The sequence below is a fragment of the Dasypus novemcinctus genome, chromosome 21 (genome assembly GCF_030445035.2).
Source record: "Dasypus novemcinctus isolate mDasNov1 chromosome 21, mDasNov1.1.hap2, whole genome shotgun sequence".
Lineage (NCBI taxonomy): Eukaryota > Metazoa > Chordata > Mammalia > Cingulata > Dasypodidae > Dasypus > Dasypus novemcinctus.
The window spans coordinates 65,046,781-65,074,450 of NC_080693.1; the positions used below are offsets into that span (position 1 = coordinate 65,046,781).

The 27,670-nt window shown below is 42.8% G+C and overlaps 2 protein-coding genes across 2 annotated transcripts in view; both read right to left on the bottom strand.

Moving 5' to 3' along the window:
• On the bottom strand, nt 1–19,837 carry LOC101442049 (RAD52 motif-containing protein 1-like). The gene is made up of 4 exons (XM_004478172.5): nt 19,726–19,837; nt 19,023–19,186; nt 10,627–10,749; nt 1–287 (listed from the first exon to the last, which is right to left on the bottom strand). Exons 1-4 carry the CDS (start codon nt 19,835–19,837, stop codon nt 186–188), a joined length of 501 nt encoding a protein of 166 aa, XP_004478229.2. The 3' UTR covers nt 1–185.
• A 2,320-nt stretch (nt 19,838–22,157) lies between these two features.
• LYZL6 (lysozyme like 6) overlaps nt 22,158–27,670 on the bottom strand; it is a 28,314-nt gene continuing 22,801 nt past the window's right edge. Inside the window, exons 6-10 of the mRNA XM_071210720.1 lie at nt 27,048–27,162; nt 26,095–26,318; nt 24,622–24,780; nt 23,642–23,720; nt 22,158–22,527 (exon numbers count right to left, since the gene is read on the bottom strand). Of these exons, the coding sequence (XP_071066821.1) occupies nt 22,461–22,527; nt 23,642–23,720; nt 24,622–24,780; nt 26,095–26,239 (450 nt within the window). The 5' untranslated portion in view covers nt 26,240–26,318; nt 27,048–27,162 and the 3' untranslated portion in view covers nt 22,158–22,460. The remainder of the gene's footprint in view (nt 22,528–23,641; nt 23,721–24,621; nt 24,781–26,094; nt 26,319–27,047; nt 27,163–27,670) is intronic.

Genomic DNA, 27,670 nt, shown 5'->3' on the forward strand with positions numbered 1-27,670 from the left:
AGGCTCCCTTCCCCAAAGTGGAGTTGCCGGCTGCCATGTCTTGTCTCCGCAGTGAGGCAGGATTTGAGTCAGACCCTGGTTCCCCCTCCAACACCCCAATTCTACCTCGAGTAGCATGGGCAGGGAGGGAGGCAGTGCTTGCCAAGGAAGCAACAGAACACAGACTCTTTGGATATTCAAAACCGCTAGTCTATTTCCCGCAGCCTGAACTCTTTTTCCTCCCAGCTGAAATCCGAAAGACCCTCTTCCTCCCCTTGGCTATACTGCTTCCAAGGAAAGTAACTGACCTGCAAAATGAGCACCCTTTAATGTAGCCATTTCTCAGTATTCTCTTTATTCCTCATTATATATATATATTTAAAGATTTATTTATTTTTAATCCGCGCACCCCCCCCCCCGCCCCCCGCGGATTGCCGGTGTCTATTTGCTGCAGGCTGTACTTTCTCTCCCGCTGGGTGGCTCTCCTCACAGGCGCACTCCTTGCGCTTGGGGCTCCCCTACGTGGGGGACACCCCTGTGTGGCAGGGCCCTCCATGTGCGCATCAGCACTGCGCATGGGCCAGCTCCACACAGGTCAAGGAGGCTCGGGCTTTGAACCGCGGAACTCGCATGTGGTAGACGGATGCCCTAAGCACTGGGCCAAGTCCGTTTCCCTCATTTGATTATTAATCCCCTCTATGGGCTACCACTAATTAGTGATGACTCCAAAATTTCTGTAGGAATGATTTTGGGAGATGGGCAGTTGAGTCTGGAAGAGAGCATAGCATTTTACATTGGCAAAGGAAAACTTCCCCAATCCCACCTTTGCTTAACACAGCCATTCATCTAGAAAAAGTTAACCCCACTTTACAGAGGTCTACCTTCCATATGCATAGGGAGAAGACACTTAGGATGATAAAATCAGCAAATACTTTTTTTAAAATACTGATGTGGGCTGTGGGTGACCCGGCCCGCAGGTCAAACGAACCCGCACCTGAAAGAGGGAGTGGGAATTGGGGGACAAGAGGCGAGAAAAACGGAGACAAGACAGGATTCTGATCAAGTCTCCGTTTATTGAGGGTAGAAGCATCAGAATATATACTAAGGGGAGGGTATTTAGCGGGGGGTGATAGGCTGATGAAGCAGCTCTTCCATATAAGGCAATAAAATGCTGTTACACCACTTGCTATAGGTTGCGAGTCTTCAATGCTGGTCATGGCTTCAACATCTTGTTGCGCAGGCGCGACACTTTTTGCCTGGGAAACTGGGGAAAGGGGAAGAAGAAGGCGGAAGCACAGGGGTGGAGTAGGTGTACTTATGAAAACTGCCATGTTGCTGGAGACTGCAAATGCACGTAGCTCCGGGCAGCTCCCCGCATGTGGGTAAGAGGCTGTTTGTCTCTTCGTAGATAACCTAAGCTGTGTGTGTCCTGGCTTGTGGGTGTGGGACAGTGAGAGGCTGCAGTCTGGCCTTGGTGACCATGGCAACGACTCCAGTCCTGGGAGGCAATTTAGCAATGCAAACTCTATATACATACCAGTCAGTCAGGGAGACTCTGATGGTGGTGATGCAGAAGCTTAAGGGAACTTGGACTTGGCCTCCAATGGGAAATATAAGGTAGCTTGTGCATAAATTCAAATGTATCTATTTCTGTGTCCAAATGTGCCTAGTCTCTAGAAATCCAGTTACGTGATATAGGCTTTGAATGTTCAGAAAGGATGTAAGACTGAATGTGTATTCAAAGTTGTATCCAGGGGGCGGGGCAAGATGGTGGCTGAGTGAGCTTACCTGACGGTCTCTCCTGCAAAGAAGTGGCTGGGCAGCGTTGGAGGTTCTCCAGGACCAGGCTGTTTAGGGATATTTGCAGGGCAGGAAGTGTCTGGACATCGATTTGTTGGGAAGGTAATGGAGAGGATTAGTCTATAAGAAATAATTGAAATTCCATTGCACGGAGGTGAGAGCTGCAGGTGGAATGCTCCCTCCTGGGGTGGGTGGAGCCGCAGAACCAGCGCTGCGGCAGTGCTTTTTGGATACTCTGCGGTACTGGGGAATTCGTGAGCCCTGGGCGGGCTGTTAGGGGGTTGACAGGACGGGACGCCTTTGCAGACCGATTTGGGGAGACAAACGGGGGTTTTGTTGCGAAGCGCGGAATTTTTCATTGCGAACACAAGTAATAGCGCTTCCACCTGGAGCCCCGCCCTCCCAAGCTCGGCTGCCATCTGCAGTGGACTTAGATTGCTGGCAATAAAGGGACATAATCGGGAGGCTGTTACAGGGTGTGTGTGTGGGTGGGGGGGAAACGACACACGTCTGGAAGCCGATTGGGGGAATATTTTGCGAAGCTTGGGAATTTGGGGTTTTGGACTCTGTTGGTGTTTCAGGCTGGAGCCCCACCCCCGGGCCTGGCTTCTGCTCTGCATCATTAAATTGGCTGCAGTGTTGAGGCGCCCTCAGGTGGCCGTTCTGGGGGCTTACAGGGTGGGAGCTGTCCTGAAGCCGAATTGATGATACATACACAGAATTGACCCCAGTGAGTGAGTGAATTGTGGGGTTCAGACACATAAGATAGTGTTTGCGGATCTGACTTCCCCCATAGGGCTGGCACCCTGCTGTGGGGATCCCTGAAGGCTGTGTTACACTGCGGTGCTCCCAGGCTCCCTGTTGACCAGATATGAGGTTGCCAGGTCTGAGTCCCCTAAACCCTGGTGGCCCACACCCCAGAGACTCACACCTCTTGAGTCTTCCATATCTCAGACTTTCCACCCTTGAATCCATCATGCCCTGAGGTCCATCTGAGGTCCTTGAATGTCCTAGCCCTCAACGTTTGCGTTTTTTCTTTTTTGTTTCATTTTGTTTTGTTTTAATTTCATTTTATCTTATTTTTTATTTTTTTAATGTCCTGATTGCTAACATTGCATTATCCCCTAGTCTTTTCTCCCAGCGTATCCCCCAAAGTCTTTTTTTTTTCAGTTATTTAGGCTTTTTTTGTTGTTGTTGTTGTTGTTGCTGTTGTGATTGGTGTATATCTTTTTTTTCTTTTCCCTACCTGTTCCCCACCCTTTACCCACCCCCTTTTTCTTTCTTCCTTTCATCTCTTTTTTTTTTCCCTCTGTTTTTTCTCTCTCTCTCTCGTCCCTCATTTTCTTCTTATTTTATTTTATCTTATTTATACAATAGGTGCTGCAGGGAACACCTCACATTTGCTGGGTTTCTTCATCCTCCACTGCCTCATTTCTGTGTGAATTGATTTTGGCTACTTACACTATCCCCTTTCCCCTACATCTTGATATCCTCCATCATCTACTGTCTCTCCTATATTCCACCTCCCTTTCTTTGATCCAGAAAGTGTCCAACTCTTAATTTCTAATACCTTTGTTTCATTTTCTGTCTGTTATCCACTCTTGAAACTATTACCTTTCTTTTCTCTTTCCCTCTCTCATGAAAATACTAGCTTTTTAAATTCATACCATATTCCTCCCATATTCAGTTGACTACCTCATTATAGGTACTATACCTACTGCTATAACTCTACAGAACTTACATGAATCTAATATCCATCCTCCCAGATCTCATATTGTTGCTCTGTTAACATTTATCACCAATACTACTTTACACTTTTTCCTTGCTTACACAATTGCCTTTCCCTGACCCTAATACTCTCCTTTAAAGTGAACTCAACCAGCAATAAGAAATTAGAATAAGAAAAACAAAATGACAAAGAGAAGATATAACACTTACGCAAAAACAACAGCTAATTAATCCCCAAGACTAGACAAAGAAGCTAAGGAACTGATTAAACCCGTCAAGATAAAATGATGACCAGACAGCAACAAAAATCTACAAACCAAACCAGTAATCAGGAAAACATGGCTGAATCCAATGAACAAACTAAAAATCAGGAAGGGGAGCAGAACTTCGCACAAGTAATGAAAGATCTCAGAACATTTATCACCGACAAATTTAATGAAGTAAAGGAAGATGTTAACAACATGAAGACAACACTTGGAGGGGAAATTGCAGACATATGCAAAAAGATAACAGATATGATGGGAATGAACATCACAGTTCAAGAAATCAAAAATACACTTGCAGCAAATATCAGCAGACTAGAAGAGGCAGAGCAGAGAATTAGTGATGTGGAAGACAGTACATCGGAAATCAAACAGATAGTAGAATTGGTTGATAAAAAGATAGAAAAAATCCAGCTAGGACTTAGGGACCTGAATGATAATGCAAAATGCTCAAACATACGTATTATACACATTCCAGAAGGAGAAGAGAAGGGAAAGGGGTCAGAAGGAGTGTTGCAGGAAATAATGGCTGAAAACTTCCCAAATCTACTGAAAGAGACAGAAGTACATATCCAAGAAGCACAGCGCACCCCAATCATCATAAATCCCAACAGGCCCACCCCAAGACATATACTTGTCAAATTATCCAACGCTCAAGACAAAGAGAAAATTCTAAAAGCAACAAGAGAAAAGAAAACCAACACATACAAGGGAAGCTCCATAAGATTAAGTGCTGATTTCTCATCTGAAACCATGGAGGCAAGAAGGCAGTGGTATGATATAGTGAAGGTACTAAAGGAAAAAAATTTCCAACCAAGAATACTCTATCCAGCTAAACTAGCATTCAAATATGATGGAGAGTTCAAAATATTCGCAGATAAAAAAAAAACTTAATGAAAACTGTGACTGGGAATTGAAGATCATTTATAGATGCATTTATGTTATAGAACAGCAGAAGGACAATGACTGAAATTGTGACTGGGTGAGTTTGGCCTGAACCTATTATTATAAGTATACATTCTGGGCTAACCTTGCCTTCCTTTGTGGTCACTTCAGGCCTGGCCTCGCCCTTTGCCTTTACTTATGGTTATTTCATAACAGCTTCTGCCCCTTTGTTTCAGAGAAAAGCAGACATGGGACATCTCTCTCCTGTCCTACTGGTGTTGGTGGCCCTGCTTTCTCTCATGATTCCAAGTGTGAACTGAATTGCTGCCTGGTGAAATTCTTAATCCTTGGGGTTGAACAACCACTGGAGTTTTATTATCTCCAAGGACTGGGAATTAAAGGAGATCTCCTGACTTGACTGTCAGGGTTCCTAAGAGTGGCAATTCATGAGAGAAACCAGTCTTCCTGAGGCTTCAATTGCCTTGGTAGACATACATAGAATTAGTCTTGTTGCTCATCCAAAATTCTGCTAAATTCAAGGTAAAGTATAAAGTTCTGGAACAAAAAAAAATTGTGTTAAAGCATTGGGAACATTTTGGTTACAAGCCATTAGTTAAGAAACAATTCTTGTGCAAAACTGCATGGTTATAGTGCAAATCAAGGAAAAAAACCTTTAGAAATCTTCAATTATTTTGCAGTCACACGTGTTTCATAAAAAAATGGAAGTTTTAAGTAACTAAGTTATGTTTCTGTGTCAAACTATTCATGTCTGCCTATTTGCTCATTGTTGGTTAAATATGCAGTTATGTAAGTAATAAATGTATATCTAGAACCTGTATGGTATTTAAATAATGCAAATTTTAAGTAACATCAATGAGTTGTGTTTCTGTGTCTAATGGTATATAAAATAATGCAAATTATAATTAACATCAATGAGTTGTGTTTCTGTGTCTAACTTTATTTGTGTCTGCCTATTTGCTCAGTGTATATCTTCATACATCGGGATAATAATATCAAATTAACAAATGAAAATTCTTAAAAGAGCTCTATTCAAATTGCTAAAAATTAAATATGCAGTTATATGTGTGAATAAATATTCCTGGAGCCCAAATTAAACTAAGCAGGATGGAAGGGTCATATAGAAATCTGATTATAGAAACTATTGGGAAAGGACCTCCTCTTTGTAGTAGCTTTGAGAGCAGGACTAGGTATGGCAGATTAAACCTATCTACTAGGCTGGGGAATTAAGAATCAATTTGCCCTATAATTCCCCAGTTTAAACCTTTTAAAAGGGAAGCAGACTTGGCCCAATGGATAGGGCGTCTGCCTACTACATGGGAGGTCCGTGGTTTAAACCCTGGGCTTCCTTGACCCATGTGGAGCTGGCCCATGCACAGTGCTGATGCGCTCAAGGAATGCCCTGCCATGCAGGGGTGTCCCCCGCATAGGGGAGCCCCACGTGCAAGGAGTGTGCCCCCTAAGGAGAGCCACCCAGTGCGAGAGAAAGTGCAACCTGCCCAAGAATGGCACCGCACACATGGAGAGCTGACACAAGATGGCGCAACAAAAAGAACACAGATTCCCGGTGCCGCTGATAAGGATAGAAGTGGTCACAGAAGAACACACAGTGAATGGACACAGAGAAGACAACTTGGGGGGGGGGGGCAGGGAAGAGAAATAAATAAAAAATAAACTTTTAACAGCCTTAAAATAAGGGTGGTTAGAGGTTCTGTTGCCAAATTTCAGAAAGTAAAGGAAGGTCCATAAAAGCTATGGAGAGATCTTTCCTGGATTATGATTAAACAAATTATGTGATTTTAATGTGTTTTGGAAACTGGTAGTTAGTAAGCTTTTAAAAATTTCAGAACTTAAACAAAGAAAAGAGGTTTTAGCTTTCTGTAAAGAAAAGAAAGAACATTCCTTGCATAAATAATGGTTTCGATTTTATTTAGCTTGGGTATAATCTCCCTTAGTTTATAAATTACCTATTAAATAAATTAACATATATACAAAATCTTTGGAGTAATGAAAATTATAAGCTCATGTTAATGAAATTAAGCTAAGAAAAAATTGTAGATATGCTCTCTTAAATAAAGTAAACTTCTTTGGTTGGTAATTTAATTTAATAAGTTTATTTAAATGTAAGGTAACTAGTCTATGTGGTTGTGGTCAATTATAAAGAGTTTGTAAAAACATCTTCCAGGCTGAAAATGTTTAAATGGTTCTAGTTCTAGAAGTCATTGTTAACAAAAAATCTGGATTGGTATTGGTGGCAAAGAATAACTTTGTGATAATAAAACCTATCTGAAGGCCACCACAAGGTACATATTTAAGTAAATGGTAATGAAAAGTTATCTTGATTCTATTGGGAATCTTCTGTTTTCATTTTAACAATGAAAAATAGGTTTTTTTTCTCTCTCTATTATTAAAGTAAAATACCTACTATTATCTTCATGGTAAAATTGTATAAGTAAACAAAGTCATTTGATTTATGATGTGTTACATTAAAATGTTTAAAATATATAAAAACAAGGAATAAACTTTAACATTGTCAAACTCTTTGGTGCATTCAAACCAGGCCTTGAATACATTATAGCTTGCCTCTCCATGTGAGTTATTGACTAGGCTTATCACTGACCCCTCAAATAGAAATATTTGCAATATCAGCCTCTGGTTATGCTCCTGAAGTCAATGGAAACTACATTGCAGTTTCAAGTTCCTGCAGCAGCCAGTGATGACTCGGTACAGTCAAGTATACAATGGATATCCCCTCCAGACTGGCACTGTTCCATAGTGCCAGAGAGCACTATGCACCAGGCTGGTAGAATACTGGAAACTCTCACTAGGATCAACGATGCTGCGACTTGCTCACCGTGTGAAGAACATGCTAAGTGGAGCCATGATTACCAGGATTCTGTAAGTAAAACTTAAACACAATTGGCATTATGGCCTGCTCCCATGGAGAGATAACATGTAAAGTATTACAAACCTGAAACTTAAAACTATTAATTGGAACTCAGAATTCTTATGCATTATGTAATACATTAATTACTATTAAGTGCTGTACTTTTATCCTGTACTAAATATATGCCTACTAATTATGTTATCTTTTCTATTCTGGATCAGGTAGAAAAGTATATTAGACATGCTAAATTCCTGGTAACTTCGTTTTCTAAATAGTTAATAAACATGTCTATAAAATAAGATGGCGGTCATAGCTGAAAAACAATGGGGCTACCTGTGGCTTGCAGGTAGCCAGTTAATTGGTGCCAGGTTCAGTCAACTTACTATTCTACTGTACTCTACTGTGTTGCAAAAATGAGACTTGCTTGCTAATAAAGGGTCACCTATTAAATAGTGAAAATTACCAGGAATTGTACAATTTAAACCAAAATGTAAAAAAAACTTTATTCTGTAGTTCTGGTCACTCCCACAGCTAAAGACTAAGAAAATTTCCAACTTGGTGCACTAATCCTGAATGAAACCAACTGCCCAAAAGTTGCCAGTTCACCAGGAGCATCTGACAGAGCACATTAAGTGCCAATCATTAAATAGCCTGAAATGCATCTTCAAAACAAAGCTACATATCTGTTGCAATTTCTCTCTGAAAATAACTTTAATATATATATATATACAGTTCCCACCAGCTTTTAAAAAGGGGTGCCATCTTTATAGCACCCAACCTTGTCTACCTCTGTAATCCAATGTCCTCTTTTAAAACTGGGTATTCCAAAATTTTAATTAAGTTTGTTTCTTTCAGAATGAACATCTTATTAACCGTATGAAAACTTCATCCAGCTTCATACAGAATGCCAGATCCATCTTCCTCCAGTTAAAATAAAAGTTTTATATGTTGTTAGGCAATGACTACAGCCCATGGCCAGCAGGAAGCACTTACAGAAAAGAGATCATCTCCCTTCAGTACCCCTTAGAAATTAAGGGTGTAAACTCTTTAAGGGTAAAATAAAATTAGTAGATGGATCTGGAACCTGACTGGAAATCTACTTGAGTGCTGGTGGCCCCAGGCTGACTGCAGGGGGACCCTGCCCCAGGATTCTACTGTCCAGAACAAAAACTTCTAAAAACAGGAACTTTGTCTTTAGGTCCTCACTGAAAATTGATAAGTAATCAATCAAAACAACAAAAAGCCACCCACCTCAACTCCAACTATAATTATGCCAAAGCTTAGCAAGTTTAGCTTTGGCATAAGGGAAGAAAATGATGTGGGCTATGGGTGGGAGGCTGTTCATCTTTTCGTAGATAAACTAAGCTGTATGTGTCCTGACTTGTGGGTGTGGGACAGTGAGAGGATGCACTCCTGCCCTTGCTGACCATGGCAATGACTCCAGTCCTGGGAAACAGTTTATCAATGCAAACTCTATAAACTTTAAATATTCAGGGAAAATGCAAACCAAATATGCTAAAAGCTTATCCAGAATGTATAAAGTACATGCCAAAAGCTTACCTAGGATGTGGAAGATAATATGCTAATTCAAGCCTATTGAGCACTGAAACAAAAGAACCATTTGGCTCTTCCTCTCTGTAGAAAAGGAACTCAGAAATCTTGTTCAGGGCTCCGATTTTGGAATGAGACTACCAAGCCCGGCCAGTCATAAATCATTTTTCCTTCCCAAAATTATTCCTGAGCAAATAATTGAACCTCTCAACTTCTACAACACCTGAAGTATGAGAAGGGAGACATGGGCCAGGAACTTGGCACATGCCTAACACCACCCACAGATTTCAAAATGACAAAGCTGCACTCCTACAGGCTCTCCTCCCTCATATGTCAAGAGCTAGAATCACACATCAGGATATTTTTGGTGGAGGTGCAGATGATCTGGCCCCTCCCTGGGCATCACCTCTGGAGCCCAGTCCTCTCCACTTGCTAACAGTGCAGACTCTGACTTAAACTCCTAGGTTTGAGTGCCCTGCATTCTAGAAAAAATTCAGAACCAATTGGAGTACCCGTTCAGGGTAACTATTGGACTGCTTCTGATCAAGCGCTTCCATAGGAGGCAAAGGACTGAAAGTTTACAGGTTTATATGGGTTTTCAGATGATTTTGTTGGGGTAACTGAAGGTTGTAAGAGATCTGTATGTGAAGGACTGTTTTAGCACAAAGCAAGTTCTTAACCAAAAGCTTGATAAACATTATTCCCCTCCCCAAGCTTCTTGGGAGGAGGTCAGCTCTAAACTTTTTATGAAAGGTTCTGTCAGGTATTGCTTAAGGATTAAGGTAAAAAAATCTGTATTGTAAGGCCCAAGGCAGAGTTTAGTAAGCAGATGGCCTGATGATACATCTGAAAAGATGAGAAAAAATGATAGGGTCCCCATCCCCACCACTCCCTGCTGCTCACCCCCATACCCCACCCCAACCCATCCTGGAAACAGACCTCCTTCCTGCTCATCCAAAGGCTCCTGGACCATGCCAACCCCAGGACTCCTGCGCTTGTGTGCTGGCAGCACCACTTCCAAAGCACAGAAGAACTTCAGGCTTTGCTTTGGAGGTGGTACCACGATGTCCTCATTTCCTCTTTCTTCAAGGCCAGAAAGATCCTGAAGCTATTAGGATTCTGAATTAAAGTTCCTTTCAAGGATCTCAACGTAGACTTCAAAATGTTTTGTTATTAGAAATGAAAACTAAACTCCACCAATCTCACCTAATAGTTGAAGTATCCTATAGCTTTAAAACTGAGTACTATTGTGAATGAATTACTGAAGACAACTACTTCTTTTTATATACTATATAAAAACTCGGAAAAAAAATTATAGACACCATCATCCAAATCACTGAAAGTATAGGTTAATTCTCAGTGGCAGGCCAATGCTCAGATATTTCTTCTTATCCTTTCATAGTAGGAGACCTCCCACACTTCCTCCCCCAACCCAATTCAATCCTACTCTCTAAAGTCTAGGACTTCACAGAGTATTGAATGAAAGTCTGGCTAAAGAAAACCTACAAAGTTTACCTTGATGATCCTTTTTGACCATCCATTGAAACAAAAGTAGTAATTTGCTGGTTCTTGGCATTGGGAGCTATTTAGGGCAAGGGCCTGATGTTGAAAAGCCTTATGCCTGGTGCCAAAACAAACCTAAAGACACAAGAAATAGACCAACAAATGTCATAACCTGCCACAGAGACTTTATTTTGGGTACACCTGAGATTTATCCATACCAATTCAGAGGATTGTGAAGACAGAATACTTTAAGTACTTGAGTTCACAGTAAGTCCGGCATAACTGTTGTTTATTATTATTAAGCTAGAGTACTTTTCTGCATCTTTCCAGGTTCTCTGATTAATAGGAAGGTTTCCCTGATCTCTGGTGGTGAACAGTGATGATGAAAGCAACCAAGGAAGCCTGCAGAAGCAGATTATAGGGTTGCAGGTGAACAAAGAAAGTAAATTTTGCAACAAGAAGACAAACATGGGCATTTGCTAATAGAAGTGAACTTTTAATTGTTTTGCTTGCTAGTGATATGTATAGAGGTATGTGTATTCCTCTATAAAAAATGGGCAAAGGAACTTGAATAGACATTTCTCCAAAGAAGATATACAAATGGCCAATAAACACATGAAAAGATGTTCAACACCACTAGCCATTAGGAAAATGTAAATTAAAATCAGAACAAGGTATACTTCACACCCACAAAGAAGGGTGTTATTTAAAAAAAAGAAAAAAAGGAAAATAAGTGTTGGAGAGGATGTGGAGAAATGTGGAATTCCAGTGCATTGCTGGTGGGACTATAAAATAGTGCAGCCACTTCTCACTGTGGAAAGCAGTATGGAATTTCCTCAAGAAGTTAAATATATAATTACCATTTGTTTTGTTTTTTTGTTTTTTTTAAAGATTCATTTGTTTTCAATTCCTCCCCCTCCCCCGGTTGTCTGTTCTCTATGTCTGTTTTGCTGCGTCTTGTTTCTTTGTCGTCAGCGGCATGGGAAGTGTGGGCGGCGCCATTCCTGGGCAGGCTGCACTTTCTTTCGCGCTGGATGGCTCTCCTTACGGGGCGCACTCCTTGCGCGTGGGGCTCCCCTATGCGGGGGACACTGCTGCGTGGCTCGGCACTCCTTGCGCGAATCAGCACTGCGCATGGGCCAGCTCCACAAGGGTCAAGGAGGCCCGGGGTTTGAACTGCGGACCTCCCATATGGTAGACGGACGCCCTAACCACTGGGACAAGTCCGTTTCCCTATAATTACCATTTGATCCAGAATCCCACTTCTAGGTATTTACCCAAAGAGAGTGATAATAGGGCCACAAAAGAATACTTTACCCAAACGTTTTTAGCATTATTCACAATAGCCAAAAGATATGGACAACCAAGTGTCCTTCAACAAATAAATGGATTAAAAAAATGTGGTAAACCTCAAAGGAGTTTATCAAGAAGGTGAAAAGAGAGCCTACACAATGGGAGAAAATATTTGCTAACCATATATCTGATAGGAGACTTATATCCTGCATATAAAAAGAACTCCTATATCTCGAAAATAAAGAGACAACCCATTTTAAAAATGAGAAAAAGATTTGAACAGATACTTCTGCAAAGAAGAAACACAAATGGCTAGAAAGCACATGAAAAAATGCTCAAAATCACTAGCTTTAGGGAAATGCAAATCAAAACTACAATGAGATACCATCTTACTCCCATAAGATTGGCAGCTATGAAAAAAACAGAAGACTACAAGTGCTGGAGAGGATGTGGAGGAATGGGAATATTCACCCACTGCAGGTGGGAATGCAGAAGGATCCAGCCATTCTGGAGGATAGTTTGGCGATTTCCCAAAAAACTAGCATTAGATTTTCCATATGACCCAGTAATTCCACTGCTGGGGATATACCCAGTAGAACTGAAAACAAGGACACAAACCAATATATGCACACCAAGGTTCATAGCAGTATTGTTCACTATTGCCAAAAGTTGGAATCAACCCAAATGCCCATCAACAGGTGTATGGATAAATAAAATGTGGTATGTATGTACAATGGAATACTACTCAGCTATAAGAACGAATATAGTACAAACACGTGATAACATGGATGAATCTTGAGAACATTATGTTGAGTGAAGCAACCCAGACATTGAAGGACAAATACTACATGACCTCACTGATATGAAATGAGTAAACCAAGCTGTCTCAGAGAGCTAGAGACCGGATGATAGGCTTAAAGGAATTTGGGAGGTAGAGGAAGGTTGCGAGTCGACACCTACCTGGGTGAAATCTATGATAAGCTGGAGGTAAGTATTTGTACAGGAAAGGGATAAAATGGGGGCATAGGGGTACTTTTGGGTGGGGCTTTGCGGGCTTGAGGGGAGCTGGGATGGGAGGATGGGTAAGATGGCCCAAGAAATTGGGGAAGGTGGGGGAACATCTGTACATAGGAGATTGTCAGGTATGTGGTTGAAAATAAAAGGTTGAGGAAACTTTTTCAAAAATATGATAAGGAAGGTTACCTGTTTAAGATGCTTAAAGGAGAGAATCTGACACAGGGCAGGCTTCTAGGGAGTGTGTGGGTGCTCATTTTGTCATAGTGGCTTTTATCTTTGGATGGAGACCCATACAATGAGAGTGAATGTATACCCACATCCTGGGGAGGACTGATGTTCTCAAATAGAGGGAATTGTATCTCTCGAGAGAACTGGTGGCTCCCAGTGGGTTAGGGCAGTTGAGCGTGTCAAGCCCTCAACATTGTTGCAAGTATCTATAAATATTGCCCTTCAAGTAATGAAGATTGACTGTCACTGTGGGCCCTGAGAGCAGGGGGAAAGAGGTATTGAATAGATGCAATCAGTGCAACTGTGGAGCAATGAAAGTGTTCCATAAGATTATGCAAGGATGGATATAGGGCATGTTAAATTACACCAAAAATGTATAGGGGCCTATAGGCTAAAATGTAAATCATAATGTAAAACATAAGATAACTAAAAATTTTTTAAATTGTTTGGTCTAAAATGTAAACCATAATGTAAACCCAAAAGTAACCATGTTTAAAGCTATTGTCTCAATATCTGTACATCAGTTGCAGCAAATATAATATGAACATGTGAAAAGATCATTGCTGAGGAAGGGACAAAGTGTTTGATGTTGGATATGTGGGAGGACCATATATTATATATATGAATTACTGTGATCTAAAACTTTCGTGAAGACAAGCTTAATAATTAGAAAAGAAAAAGAAAAAGAAAGGATGTAAACACTGAGGAAGAGATGGAAGAAGTTGCCTTGCCACTGTGCATACAGGGCAACACTTATTGCAGTGATGGAAGGCAAAACATCAAAAACAAAGCTTTTTAATTTTTAAATGTTTTGATACCCCAATTTATTTTTACTTTAATTTTTCTAAATTAGTATGTATTCTATATCTAACCTTTAAACCCATCACTATATTCATTTTACTATTAATGGAACCTGGCAAGATATTAGGCTTCATTTTTTAAGAAGTTTTGGACCACAAAGAGGTTCAACTATGGCAGGGGAGGAATACTGGTATGGGGTGTTATTGATAGGGGGCATATGGTTGGGAGGGAGTTCTCCAGTGTAGGAAAATAACTTGAATTTGAATGTGGGAACCTGGCTTGAAGTTGAAATATTTCCATAACGCAGATAAAAAGTGTGGACTTAGGAACACTGGCCTTGACTAGATGGAACACTGTCTGGTCAGCATGAAAATTATTTGCTTGTGGATGGGTTTGAACTTTCTATGACCTGCTCCCTATCATTGCAGGTGCTGCAGCTTTAATAACAAGAAGCCTTGAAAGTAAACATAGATAACTACTGCTTTGTAATTTCTAATAAATATGGTGTGGAAACTAGGGTCGAGGCTCTCAGTTCTAGAAGCTGTTGAGTCCCCTGGTCCCATCTTTATTTTCTCTCTTGTATCTTTCTTTCTGTCTTTTATTTCTTCAGTTCTGTGTCACCTTCCCTTCATGCAAACCTGTTGCTGAACTGGTCTTAGCACTCCAGGGCATGCATACAGGGTACATAAAAATGTTTGGATATTTTCAAAGTGGTTACAGTTAAAATCGACAACTGAGGGAGTCTGAGATCCTAGCCAGGGAGCTCTATCACATTCCCCAATGGAACAGCAACAATCCCCCAAGTGCAATGGCTAAGACCAATAAAGAAGGATTGTCCAGCAATGAGCCCTTGACACTAATGACTACGCTTGTAAGCCTGTGTGCCTGAAATTAGAACTAGTCCTAGAGATGCAGGGTGCCTCAGAGTTACCTCCTGAGAGCCTCCATGTTGCTCAAATGTGGCCACTCTTGAAGCCAAACTCAGCAGGTAAATGCCTTGCCTTCCCTGCAGTGTGGGACATGACTCCTGGGGATGAGCCTCCCTGGCACCAAGGGATTACTACCAAGTACCAGCTGATGTAACTAAAAAACGACTTTGAATAAAAGGGTCGACTCAGACCAGCAGAATATCTCAGCCTACATGTAATATCAGGTGTTAGAAATGCTTTTTGATCTTGAATAAAAGGGGGAAATGGAAAGGACAAATGAGTTTATATGGCTATGAGTCTCCAAAAAAGAGTCGGGAGATCATCAGAGGGGTCACCCTTATGCACGCCTCAGCAGGGTCCCAGAGACAGCCAAAGTAGATACAAGCCCAGGTATTCATTCTTCTGAGGGCCACAAAGACCCACAGGTTCTATGGTCATGGAAGATGGAGTTCAGTGCCATGTCATTAGGCCCTGCTTTGGAGTTTGTGTTCCTGAGTATGATGGAGTTGGACTCAGATGTGATCTTTGTTCACAAGCCTCTCCTATTACTTTTACTGGACCTGTGGTTGGCGCTGGGGTTTGGTGTATACTCAGGGGACCTGAATCTCTGGACTGTCCATGTGATAGCCAGTCTCTGAGCCTCAACGGACTTGCAACTCCTACCCTCTGGTTTATTGGACTTATCCCAGCCAGCTAACAGGGAGATGAAGAAGGTCAACCACCACACCAGGGAGCCAAGAGTGCCTACAACTGCAAGCAGAAGAATTGCATCCATCATCCAAATGGAATCTAAGCCCCCTCTTGATATAGAGTTGGAGTGGACATAATCATCCCAGGGTCCACAGAATGGAGGAATAGAGTATAGATTAGAGTGGACTTACTGATATTCTATTCTGGAACTATTGTGGTTAGTAATGGAAGAAAATGTAACATTGATGTAGAGAAAGTGGCCACGGTAGAAGCTGAGGGTAGGGAAAGGGAAGAAGAGATGTGATGTGGGGCATTTTCAGGACTTGGAGTTATCCTGAGTGATACTGCAGGGACAGTTACTGGACATTGTATGTCCTGCCATGGCCCACTGGGTGGACTGGGGGAGAGTGTAAACTATAATATGGACCATTGTCCATGTGGTGCAGCAGTGCTCAGAGATGTATTCACCAAGTGCAATGAATGTCCTATGATGATGGAGGAGGTTGTTGGTATGTGAGGAGTGGGGTGAGGGGAGTGGGGGTTATATGGGGCCCTCGTATTTTTTTAATGTAACATTAAAAAAAAAAGACAAAAAATAAAGAAGATGTAATACTAACCTTTCTCAAACTCTTCCAAAAATATTGTACAGGAAAGAATGATACCCAACTCATTCTATGAAGCTAACATCATCCTAATAACAAAGCCAAATAAAGTTATTATGAAAAAGAAAAAGTGGTACATTTGCACAATGAAATATTATTTGGTCATAAGAAAGAATGAAGTTATGAAGCATGCTGCAACATGGAAGAAACTCAAAAACATTTATGTTCAGTGAAATAAGCAAGATAATATGGACAAAAATTCTATGGTAACAACTACAAGAGATAAGTAGAAATAGAAAATTTCTAGAGATAAAAAGCAGATTAAAGGTTATTGAGTGAGGGGAGTAGGAGAAAGAGAGGGGAAGGTTTAAGTCTTCCCATCCAGAAGCTCCTGCCTGATAATATGACCTGAAAAGTGAAAAGCAGATAAGATGGACCCACTGCCAAGGTAGGACCTCAATCTACAGCAACCCTCTCCCCAAGTTACTAACCCCTATGAGAAGAAGGAATACACAGACCGCTATACATATCACTAGCAATCAAAACAATTAGAAGTTCACTTCTATTAGCAAGCTCTAAATAATTTACATATTACTGTGGATTTCTTGTATCACTAGTTCTTTCTTTCTAGGAGGTACTGGGGATTGAACCCAGGACCTTGTACATGGGAAGCAGGTGCCCAACTACTTGAGCTACATCTGTTCCCCACTAGTTATTTCTTAAGTGTCTATTTCATTTTTAAATAGAAGTATATGAATATATTTACTGTAAATTTTCAAACAATACAAATAAAGCATTTAAGACTTTTTTATTTTTATTGATCCCCCCCCCAACCATCATCTGCTCTGTGTCCATTCGCTGTGTTCTTCTGTTCTGTTTGTATTCTCATTAGGCACCACCGGGAACCGATCCTGGGACCTTCCAGAGTGGGAGAGAGGTGATCATTCTCTTACAACACCTCAGCTCCCCAATCTGCTCCATCTCTTATTGTCTCTCTCCTGTCTCTTTTTGTTGCATCATCTTGCTGCGCCAGCTCTCCACATGGGCCAGCGCTCCGCGTGAGGCAGTACTCTGTGGAGGTCAGCTCTCTGCACAGGCCAGCACTCCACGTGGGCCAGCTCGCCACACGAGCCAGCTTGCCTTCACCAGAAGGCCCTGGGCATCAAACTCTGGAGCTCCTGTATGGTAGATGGGAACCCAACTGCTTGAGCCACATCTGCTTCCCAAAGCATTATTCTTTATTGATTCATTTATACATCTCTATCACTAGTTTATAAGTTCCTTAAGAGCCTGAGGGTACCATAACTTATTCTTTTCTCACTCTCAACAATAAGCACAGTTCTTGGCATATAACAAGGGATTGTCTGTTTACTGAATGAAAGAATGAATAAATTTTTTAAAAAATTACTTTTCCCACCTGAACCTGCTTGCTAGGAAGGAGAAATGAAGGCTAATTTTTTAATGTGGAGTGCAGCAGAGGCTGGCCTGTACAGTGAGTTATTGTGAAGCTTTTCTGGACAGAGAACTTCAGAAGGGCTGGGAGTTCCTAAGCAGTAGAGACAGTGGAACCTAGGATAACCTTGCCACAGTTCAGACTGGAAACCATTTTCCTTCATGCTGCTGAAAAAAAATCTCTCAGGTGCCCTAGGTCTCCCCTTGATTTTATTTTAAAATGTTCTTTTTCTTTTCTATAGTTAAAAAAGGCAAAAAGGTAGGAACTATGTGGATTTGGTAAAGTATAAAAGAACAATTGAATTAAACTAGATAGCAGTTTGGGGGATAGTAACCCAAGCTTTGTATTCAATCACTCAATCTGATATGAACACCCTTTCCTCTCATCCATATTTTGACTTGTAGATTATTTCCTTAGCACTCTATCATTGATGGGCTTTATGCTGTGAAAATCTGAAATCCTAAAGTTTATGAAGGGGTTTTAATGTCTAAAGAGCACTAAAAACTCATTATTTCCAAACTGATACCAAGTAAATTTTTCATAATCTTTCCAGTAGCATCTGTAATATCTGAGTGGCTACATGAGATGATCATAGGTTACAAGCAGGCAGATCCTAGTTTGCAAATTAAAGAACATCTGACAGGTAATCATTTCAATCACAGGGAGTAAAGCCAGCATTGAAGAAGGTATTGAGCAGGATATAGAAGTGGAAGTTTTATACCTGGAGTCACTCTGAGGAGAGTTCTCAAATAACATCAAGGTTAAATCAAAGAGGAAAGGAAGATGGTCAAGAATAGGCAACAAGAGCAGTGGGAAGGATCAAAGAGCTGAAGACATACAATTATAAGCCTTTTGGGAAAATCTAAGTCTCACTCATTTAGAGAAACTGAAATGTCCTTAAAAAGGAAATGTGGTTTAACTGAGATATTGAGGCATGTAATGAGATATAGTTCTGGGACTCTGGGAAAGTAAAACTGATTGGCATATTGATATGGAATAAGGTTTCTACAGTGCATTAAAATATGTTTTGTCTATCTTCTGGAAACTGAATAGGCATTTGATAGTAATGATGATGATAATGATGACATTCTTTGTGCCACATAACTGGTAAAAGAGATTGTCACTATCAAACACTTTAAACCCACATGAAAGTAAACATAAGCAAGACTCTTGAAAATTTCCCAAATATAGGGTCAGTATAGAATGACCTGGGGTTTAGCATCAGTAAATTTCTATTTGACTTCTAGCTCCAACAATTAACCATCCTGAAACCCTTCATCTAAAAGAAATGGGAAAGTGGAGAATCAGTGTGGCAATACGTCTGAAAGCATTTTGTAAATCAATGAATTCAGCACTTCATTCCAGTGGGGCTAGGAATTCCATGTTCAGATCCACCTTCACTGGAGATTTCTCAAAAAGCAACTTCTGGTCGCATGCCTTTTGGGCTTTATGAGCATCCCTTGCTGAACAAAACCTGATAATGGCATAGTAACCAGGACCAGCCACCGCAGCATTTGGGAAGACATGGATTGAGTACAGAAGGCCAAACTGGGAGAATGCTGTGGGGTGGTCCCACACCAAGTAAGTGCATAGAATGTCACACCTGGGAAACAAAACCAAATATTCCCTTAAATTCCCCAAGCTATTCTCACAAAGGGTGCAACTCAAAACACCTGTCATTGGGAAGCGGACTTGGCCCAATTGATGGGGCATCCGCCTATCACATGGGAGGTCTGCGGTTCAAACCCCGGGCCTTCTTGACCCGTGTGGCGCTGGCCCATGTGCAAAACAAAACAAAACAAAATCTGTCATTTCATGAATGAGTTTTCCTCTCACCTCTTAAAATCTGAGAAGCATTAGAAGGTAGCATGTGCTGGTTAAGTTACCTCTCTGCATCTCTGTAAATATGCTGGGGTTAGTTAAATGCTGGGATACCCTCTAGAACTAATGTTCCTCTTCCCGTGCATTCAACGTGGCCTGAAATTGATGGAGATCACAAGGCAAATGAGGAAATGGGAAGTAATTGAGCACGGGTGAAAATGCCAAGGCAGGGTTGCTGGACTCCCAGGCACCAGGCTTTCTTCTACCCTCCTTCCACCCTGGCCCCAGCTCACATGCAAGGTCTCTGTTGTGGGCCCAGAGCTCGGCTCCCACACCAGCAAGGTTTTATCGTCCTCAGAGGGAACTGCAAAAGGAACCAACTCTGCCATTTCATTGCTACTGCAAGTGGGCAGCTGAGGCTCAAGCAGCAATGCGCCTGCGCAGGGCAGGCCCCACAAAGTTTTAAAGGAAACACGCGTGAGGGGTGGGGCTAGCCCAGCATGGGCGGGGCATGAGCGGCTCTTGGCAGGTTCTCTGGTCCCCACGCTGGAGGGCGTCAGTGTCTAGTTACCATCCTCCAACCCACTGCCCGAGTCTCACAGAGGGTAGAGCTTTTATTTATTTTTTTTTAAGATTTATTTCTCTCCCTTCCTACCCCCCCCCTCCCCCCGTCTGCTCTCTCTGTCCATTCACTGTGTGTTCTTCTGTGACCGCTTCTATCCTTATGAGCAGCACAGGGAATCTGTGTTTCTTTTTGTTGCTTCATCTTGTGTGTCAGCTCTCTGTGTGTGCAGCACCATTCCTGGGCAGGCTGAACTTTATTTCTCACTGGGCGGCTCTCCTTATGGGCACACTCCTTGCGCGGGACTCCCCTATGCGTGGGACACCCCTGTGTGGCCCGGCACTCCTTGCGCGCATCAGCACTGCGCGTGGGCCAGCTCCACACGGGTCAAGGAGGCCCAGGGTTTGAAATGCGAACCTCCCATGTGGTAGACGGACGCCCTAACCACTGGGCTAAGTCCACTTCCCTAGTGCTTTTACTAAGCTGTTATTTTCAGGGTAGAATCCTAAGGGTGGATTTATAGGGTCAAGGGTACGGACAGACCTCTTTATGGAGGCCGGCTTCATATTCACTTCTGGAGAAGGGAGAGGCCTAGAAGACTGGGTAGGTAGTACTATTTCCTGAGCTTTGAAAAGATTTCCAGGAGCAGTGTTAGAAATAGCCACTAAATGATAACAGTTCTTTGACTCTAGAATGTTCTCAGGAGTTTTAAATTTGCAAGTCAAGGTATAACTCACTAAACCATTAAAAGTCTAGCATGAGGTCCTTAAAAAGAATTACCTGAGAGTTCCTGTTGGGTTCCGGCAAACTGTGTTTGTGTGTTTGTAGTATGAGGATGATGTGGGAGGTTTATTTTCCATAAATTTGGAAAACCAAAAAGGGGGTCCAAGTAAGGCATTAAAATTGAAGCTGGTGGTGCCTGAGAAGGGACATTCTAGGCATCCCGAGTGGCAGAGTAACATGCTGAGAGGGACCCCGTGTGGATCGTAAGACTCTCTCTCTCCATCCTAGACCATCAGAGCCAGAAGCGTCCTTGCAGAGCAGGCCTCTTGTGGTTTCTAAGAAATGGCCTTGAATAGACACAGAGAACAGACAACTGGAATGGGGAGTGGGGGTGGGGGGAGAGAGAAATAAATAAATAAATCTTTAAAAAAAAAGAAAGAAATGGCCTTGGAACTGTAAGATTTTCCCCTAATAAAATTCCCATTAGAAAAGCCAACCCACTTCTGGTACTTTGCATAAGCAGCCCTTTATCAAACTAAGACATGGTCTGTGATGAAGTTTTCACTAGTTTTCAGAAAAAACTTATTTCAGAAATAAGAAAAAGGTAATGTAATCAGTTTTAAAAGTAGTGCATAAAGCAAAATCGATTCCATTTTCTTATCCTATGGTTATGATCTTAAAATTTTGGTGATACACTTTTTTTTTCTTTTATGAAGAAATGCTGATAAATAGGTGATAGTTTTGATTACTGCTCTTACGGGGCAATAAAATAATTAGGAAATCTTATCATGGTCTTATTTTCTTGTTTATTTTACTGGCCTGTGAATGGAAAAGTCTGGGGCCCAGTGAGAAGTAAAACTTCTCATTTTACAGCTGAAGTTTAGTTGAGGCCCAAAGGTAAGGGCAAGAGGATAGCCCAAGCTGATATCCCAGTTTGTTCAGACACTACTAATGATGGCTATGAGAAGAAAATTCCTCCAACTGCCCCTTTTCTGCCTTTGTCTTTGTCTAAAACCAAGTTCTATTCCACCTCAGCATACTCCCAGAAAAATGATTCCTCTCCAGAGAGGCCATTCTAAAAATCTAGACTCTAGCCCATTCTCCCACAATACTCCAAAACATTGGCACCTGGCTCCATTTGCCCCATCCCACCATGACGTTCTCCATCCCAAAGTCAGGTCCTTAGCCCAACTCATTATCTTCTTCTGAAGAATTACTTATCACAAAACTATATCAAACCAATATTAGATTTAATTAGTCATTTCATTATCCATTGTAATTAGTCATATATATCTCTACTTCTTCACCTAGATTATGAATGCTTAAAGAACTATAGTTATGTTTTTTCTTTCTTCTTAATATCTAGCACATTTCTACCATATTAGGCACCAAATGTATGTTGAACTCATGACTACATTAACACATTCTTTGCACAGGGATGCTTTAATAATTCAAAATTTATAGACACTTTATTGTGGTCCCCTTGGTTTGCAAATGACAGTCAGGAACCTGAGGCCTGGGCCTGGATGAGAACAAGAAGGAAGTCCAAGAGATTTGTTTATTCCTGGTGCTCTGGTCAATCTGGAAGTTGGAAAGGAAGAAAATTTACTTGTAAATGAGAAAGAAGATAAAAGGAAGGCGAGGCAATAGAAAGAAGAAACAAAGAATCTCCACTTGAGGAGAAGAGTCCTGGAATGACTCCACCTCAGGCCTGTGCCCTTGTTTCATCACAGGTGACATCCTGTCATCCAGTGGGCGAGTGGCCGGCCTAAGCAGTGCAGCTTCCATTCTATCCTGTGGAGAAAAGAGATGCCATTCTTGCTTCCCACTTAGTAGCTTCTTTCTCCACACATATAACCCAGCTTTTGATGAATTTTCCATGTAGAACAACTCCAAGAATCCCCTTCATTCCTAGCTCTCTGGTCTGTCCTCTGGTTCTTCCTTCAAATTTCCCTCATCCCTGGTGTTTATCTTCTTCCCCCATTCATTATGTTTCTACATTTCAAACCCTCTTCTCCCTCTGACAGGGGAAAGCACTGTTTTACAAGACGGTTACTTTAGAAATCCAAGGCGCAACCATTGACTCTCCTACAAAAAAGTATCAGCCCTAAAATCAACAAGCTCCCTTAATTTTCATGGTGTTTCAGAGTGTGCAAGGCCCTTAATTCTTTCAGTCCTCACGGTCACCTGTAGAAGCAGCCAGAGCAAATTTGTGTAGCTCAGAAAAGTCAAGTAACCATCCCATTGGTGAGCTGACAGCTTTGGGGTGTCTACCTGGCTGATGAGCAGCACATTCATTTACAGAAAATTTTGTTGCCAATAATGGAGAGAGGCAGCCGTGATAGTATTCCTCATCTCCTTCCACACCCACAGCTGAGTGGCCCGAGGTGGGGAACAACTGGCTCAAGCTGAACCAGTCAGATACTCTATCCCAGGAGCCTGGACTGAGTCTGCGTCTAGCCAGTCTCTACGGTTTAGAACTTTAGACCACAAGCTTGGAGAATCCACAGTTTGTTCTGTGCACAGGGGTACAGGGAAAGCTGGCCTGCAGAGAGTGGTGAAGCGGATGCACCAAGAGAAAGCAGAAAGCTGTCATGGAAAACCTGCTGACAGTTTCCAGCCCTGGTTCCGTTCTCTTCCTGAGGCCCAGCTCTACTGGTGTGAGACACTTTGTTCTCACAGAATGTATTTCCCCCAGCCAGATCAAGTCGGTTTCTGTTACTGCAATCATGAGTTTTGTTAAATATCATATCAGAGAATGAAGCAGAGCCCAGGTTTACCGACTCAGAGGTCCAAGCCCTTCCAGGCCACACATTTTTTCTAGACTGCGAAAGGGAGTGCCCACCAGTCATTGCCTGTTGTCCCTTTCTCTGCTCTGCTTGCTAACTAGGGCCCACAGTGTCCTCACCAGTTGTTCATTCCCCCTCCTCCAGACACAATCCTTTTGGCACAGTTGATGGCTGAGAGAAGGTTGGAGTTCAACAGTTCTGAAAGCAGAAAGAGAATAACTGAGAGCACAAAGAGTCCCGAAGGCTGAGGCAGAAACTGGCCTTCCCTGTGTAGGCACCTGCCACCGTGAGGCTGGGCGCTTCCAGATTAGGCAAGGCCTCCCTCCCAGGGGCCCATTTAAACATCCTTGCAGTGGCTGGTGGGGGTTGGGGGGCCAGGCTGGTGGGGGAAGAGGGTTGAGATTTAAACCTGTTCATGACCATACTTCCAAGCCAGAGAAGATGGTGGTTCACCCAAAGTTTGGGGGGTCCTAGGGAGAGGAAATGCCAAAACAGGCAGCACACAGGCCAAAATAAAAGTCCTGCCTAATAAGTGGACTCTCTAGACAAAGAGCCCAGGGACGTTAGAGTATGCAGGAGCTGGGTGGGGGACAGGGATTCACGGATTCTGTCAGACCTCCTGGATCAGCTCTGAGGTGGGAAGCATGCACTTGGCTTTTGGATGGGCCATTAGCTGAAGACAGTACTGCTTAGTGGTTACAGCTGTGCTTCAAGGCTGCTGTCTGGTACTAAGTACTGGTTCTGTCCACGAGCCTTGGTTTGCTCATCTGTAAAGTGGGGATCATAATAGTTTCTACTGCATGGAAAGTTGAGAGGATGAAGTGAGCTATGCCTGCAAGGTGCTTAATACATGATCTGCTCTAACTGGTTGGCTGCTGCCTCTGTTCTACTACTGGTGGTGGTGCATAGCCTTTCTGGAGCCTGTTGAGGATGCTGCAGAATCTCCTAACTGGGCAGGCATAACCCTCTGCTCAGTAAAAGATTCCCTGGTTATTTGACTCTCCCCTTTGGGGAGGCATTCTCAGGCTGGGAAGAGAAGTTCTGTGAGTAGAACTGGGTCTTCCCTCTCATCTCTCGCACCCTGGAGCCCTGGTCAGACCTTGACAGTCCACATGGCAAAGGTTTTCTGAATGACTCCGGTAGTCGTTGCACCAGTAGTGGCTGTTGATCTGGAATATGCCATAGTCGAAGCTGCCATCTGCGTTTTCATTTATCTTTGATATGTTGAAGCCACTTTCCACAAAAGCCAGGCACAACCCTTAGATCAAGAAGAGGATCAGGATTTAGAGGAGGCCAAGCTGAAGGAGGAGGGAGAAGGAGAAGGAGAAAGGAGGTGAGCAATCCAAAGAATGGAGCAGGGAAGCGGATTTGGTAGAGCATCCGCCTACCACATGGGAGGTCCAGGGTTCAAACCTGGGACCTCCTGACCCGTGTGATGAGCTGGCCCACATGCAGAGCTGATGTGCGTGAGGAGTGCTGTGCCACACAGGGGCGTTCCCCGTGTAGGGGAGCCCCACACACAAGGAGTGTGCCCTGTAAGGAGAGTCGCCCAGCGCAAAAAAAGTTCAGCCTGCCCAGGAGTGGCGCCGCGCACACAGGGAGCTGACACAGCAAGATGACACCAAAAAGAGACACAGATTCCCAGTGTCGCTGACAAGAATACAAGCAGACACAGAAATGGACACAGAAAGCAGACAACTTGAGGGGGGCGGGGCAGGGAAGGGGAGAGAAATAAATAATAACTTAAAAAAAAAAGGAACATGGCCCAAGAGCCCAGAGGGCTAGAAAGAAACATTCCCAGGAGGGGCCTCTCCTGTGACCCATTCACCCATCCACACTCCACCACTACAACCACTCATCCATCCAAATGCCCAGTTACCCTTTCTGCACTAGTGAGCACCTACTGTGTGCCAAGGACTGTGCAAGGCCCAGTGAGGGACATTTAGCTGGGTCAAACACTGATGCTCTCTACAGTAAGGGGCCTATAGAACAAGAGGGAACGTGTGCATGTTCCCAAGAAAACACAAAGTGAGAGAGGAAACAGTGCTGCAAGACAGATGTGCACAAATCCTGGTCGAGATGGAGAGATCCCTCCCATGGGGGAGGATAAAGCATTTGCCCTGGCTGCTCTCTTCCCCCAGATATTTGAGTGGCCAGGCCCCTCCTCATTTCATGCAGCACCGCTCGGTGTCACCTCCTCAGGCCTTGCCTGCCTTTCCTATCTAGACCAGCATGGCCCTCCACTCCCTCTGTTTTACTCTTCTTCACACCACTTATGGCCACTGGGTCATTGTTTGTTTATTACAGTTCTCCTCCCTGAGAAATTGAGCATCATGAGGGAAAGGACTTTGTTTATCACTATACCCCCAGCGTCTAAAACATTTCCTTAGCATGTAATAAGTGCTCAGTTAGCCACTGTTGAATGCATACAGTGTAGGGAAAGGCTTCTTGGAGGGGGCTGCTTTTTAAATTTGGCTTTGAAAGAAGGGAGAGAAAGAGAGAAGTGGCCAGGTAGGGTGTGACCAGGAGAGGAGGAGACACGGGGGAGAAGGGCTGAGGAAATGGCACTCACAGTCGCTCAGATAGTAGCCCTCAAACCCATCCGCGCCCTCCTCGAACAGCAACTTGGCCACCGCACAGCGACCGAGGACTTGGCTTTTGGCCTGCTTTGCCACGAGGAGGCAGCTGACCAAGGAGATGAATAGTGCTCTCGTCATCCTTGGAGGAGAGGAGGCGCAGTTGAGGGTCTGCAGTTCTTAGGGTCTCGCAGACTTCCTGCTGGTCTTTTCTGAGAACCTAAAGAATCCGAAGAGAGCAGCCAAATGTCCTCGCTCACTCACTGCTCCCATTGGACTGTGTCCAGTCTCTTTCCTCCCACTTACTATTATTATTTTTAAATGGTTTTTTTTCATGAACAATGTAAGCATTCACAAAAAGAGAGAGAATAGCACCATGTGCCCTCATGGGTCCATTGCCCACCTTCAACAGTTAAAAACCAAGGCCTATCTTATTTCATCTGTGGGTCCCAACTCCTCTTTGCTATTATTGCTCTTTTAGCAGGCACCCGGCTATGGGCAGTATTTGGGTATTGGGGTGGAGATGAATACAAACTGCCCTTCACCAGCATTTGGGTGTATATTTGTGCATGTGCTTTCAGAGGAAGATCTAGGACACTAGGCACGAATCTCTCCACCCTCCCCATACCTCGGACACACGACACATGGCTTCTCCCAAGGATGTACCCTGCCTTGTGTGATTCCTAGTGGGTTGATTGTAGATTCTACCTTTTTGTTTCCATTCAAAGGTCCATTTCAGAATGCAAGTGAGTAAGAGTGCTCTGGTTATAGAAATAACTTTCATTCTCAACTTTCACACTGGTGTGCATGTACGTGCGTGTGTGTTGCACAAAGCCTCTGGATTCAGACTAGCTTGCTTTCAAATACGGCTGGGCTGCTTTATGAACTTGGACAACATACTTAATCTCTATGGGCCTCATTTGTACAATAAAGACATGCTCAAACCTACCTAATAGGGTTGTTGTGATGATTAAATGAGATAATAAAGGCCCAGATCTTGGTTTCTAAATAACATTCCCCACAAAAAGGAACCAGGACACCTTGGAAAATGGCTGATTCCCAACCTGAAGCAGGAAAGAGTACGAGATAAGCTTGGATTATCTTGTGCTAGAAAGTAAGGAAGCACTCAAAATAATGATGGGGGCATGTCAAGTGGACATGAAAGCCAGCTTAGAGGAGTACCCACTGGCCAAATCTGAAACAATTTTTTTTGGTAACAGCTTTATTGAGATATAATCCACATACCATACAATTCACCCATTTAAAATCGGTTTTAGTACATTCACAGAGTTGTGCAACCATCACTGCAGCCAATTTTAGAATGCTTTTATCACCTCAGAAGGAAGTCCCATACTTGTTATCAGTCATTCCCCGACTCCCTCACTCCTCCTCCCTTCCACCCCTGGCAGCTACCAGAATCTATTTTATGTCTCTAAGGATTTGCCTATTCTGGGCATTTCATATGAGTAGAATCTTACAATATGTGCCTTTTGAGCCTGGCTCCTTTCATTTAGCATAATGTTTTCAAGGTTCATCCATGTAGTAGCTTGTTTCATAGCTTCATTCCTCTTT

Excerpts from the sequence above, each read along its gene's own strand:
- LOC101442049 (XM_004478172.5), bottom strand. The coding sequence starts at position 19,837 with ATGGCAGAGTTGGTTCCTTTTGCAGTTCCCTCTGAGGACGATAAAACC. Across the intron at positions 10,750-19,022 it reads TTGAGAAATCTCCAGTGAAG|GTTTGTTTTGGCACCAGGCA; the intron begins GTGGATCTGAAC and ends TTGTGTCTTTAG. Across the intron at positions 288-10,626 it reads GGTCAAAAAGGATCATCAAG|GTCAGTTACTTTCCTTGGAA; the intron begins GTAAACTTTGTA and ends CTCATTTTGCAG.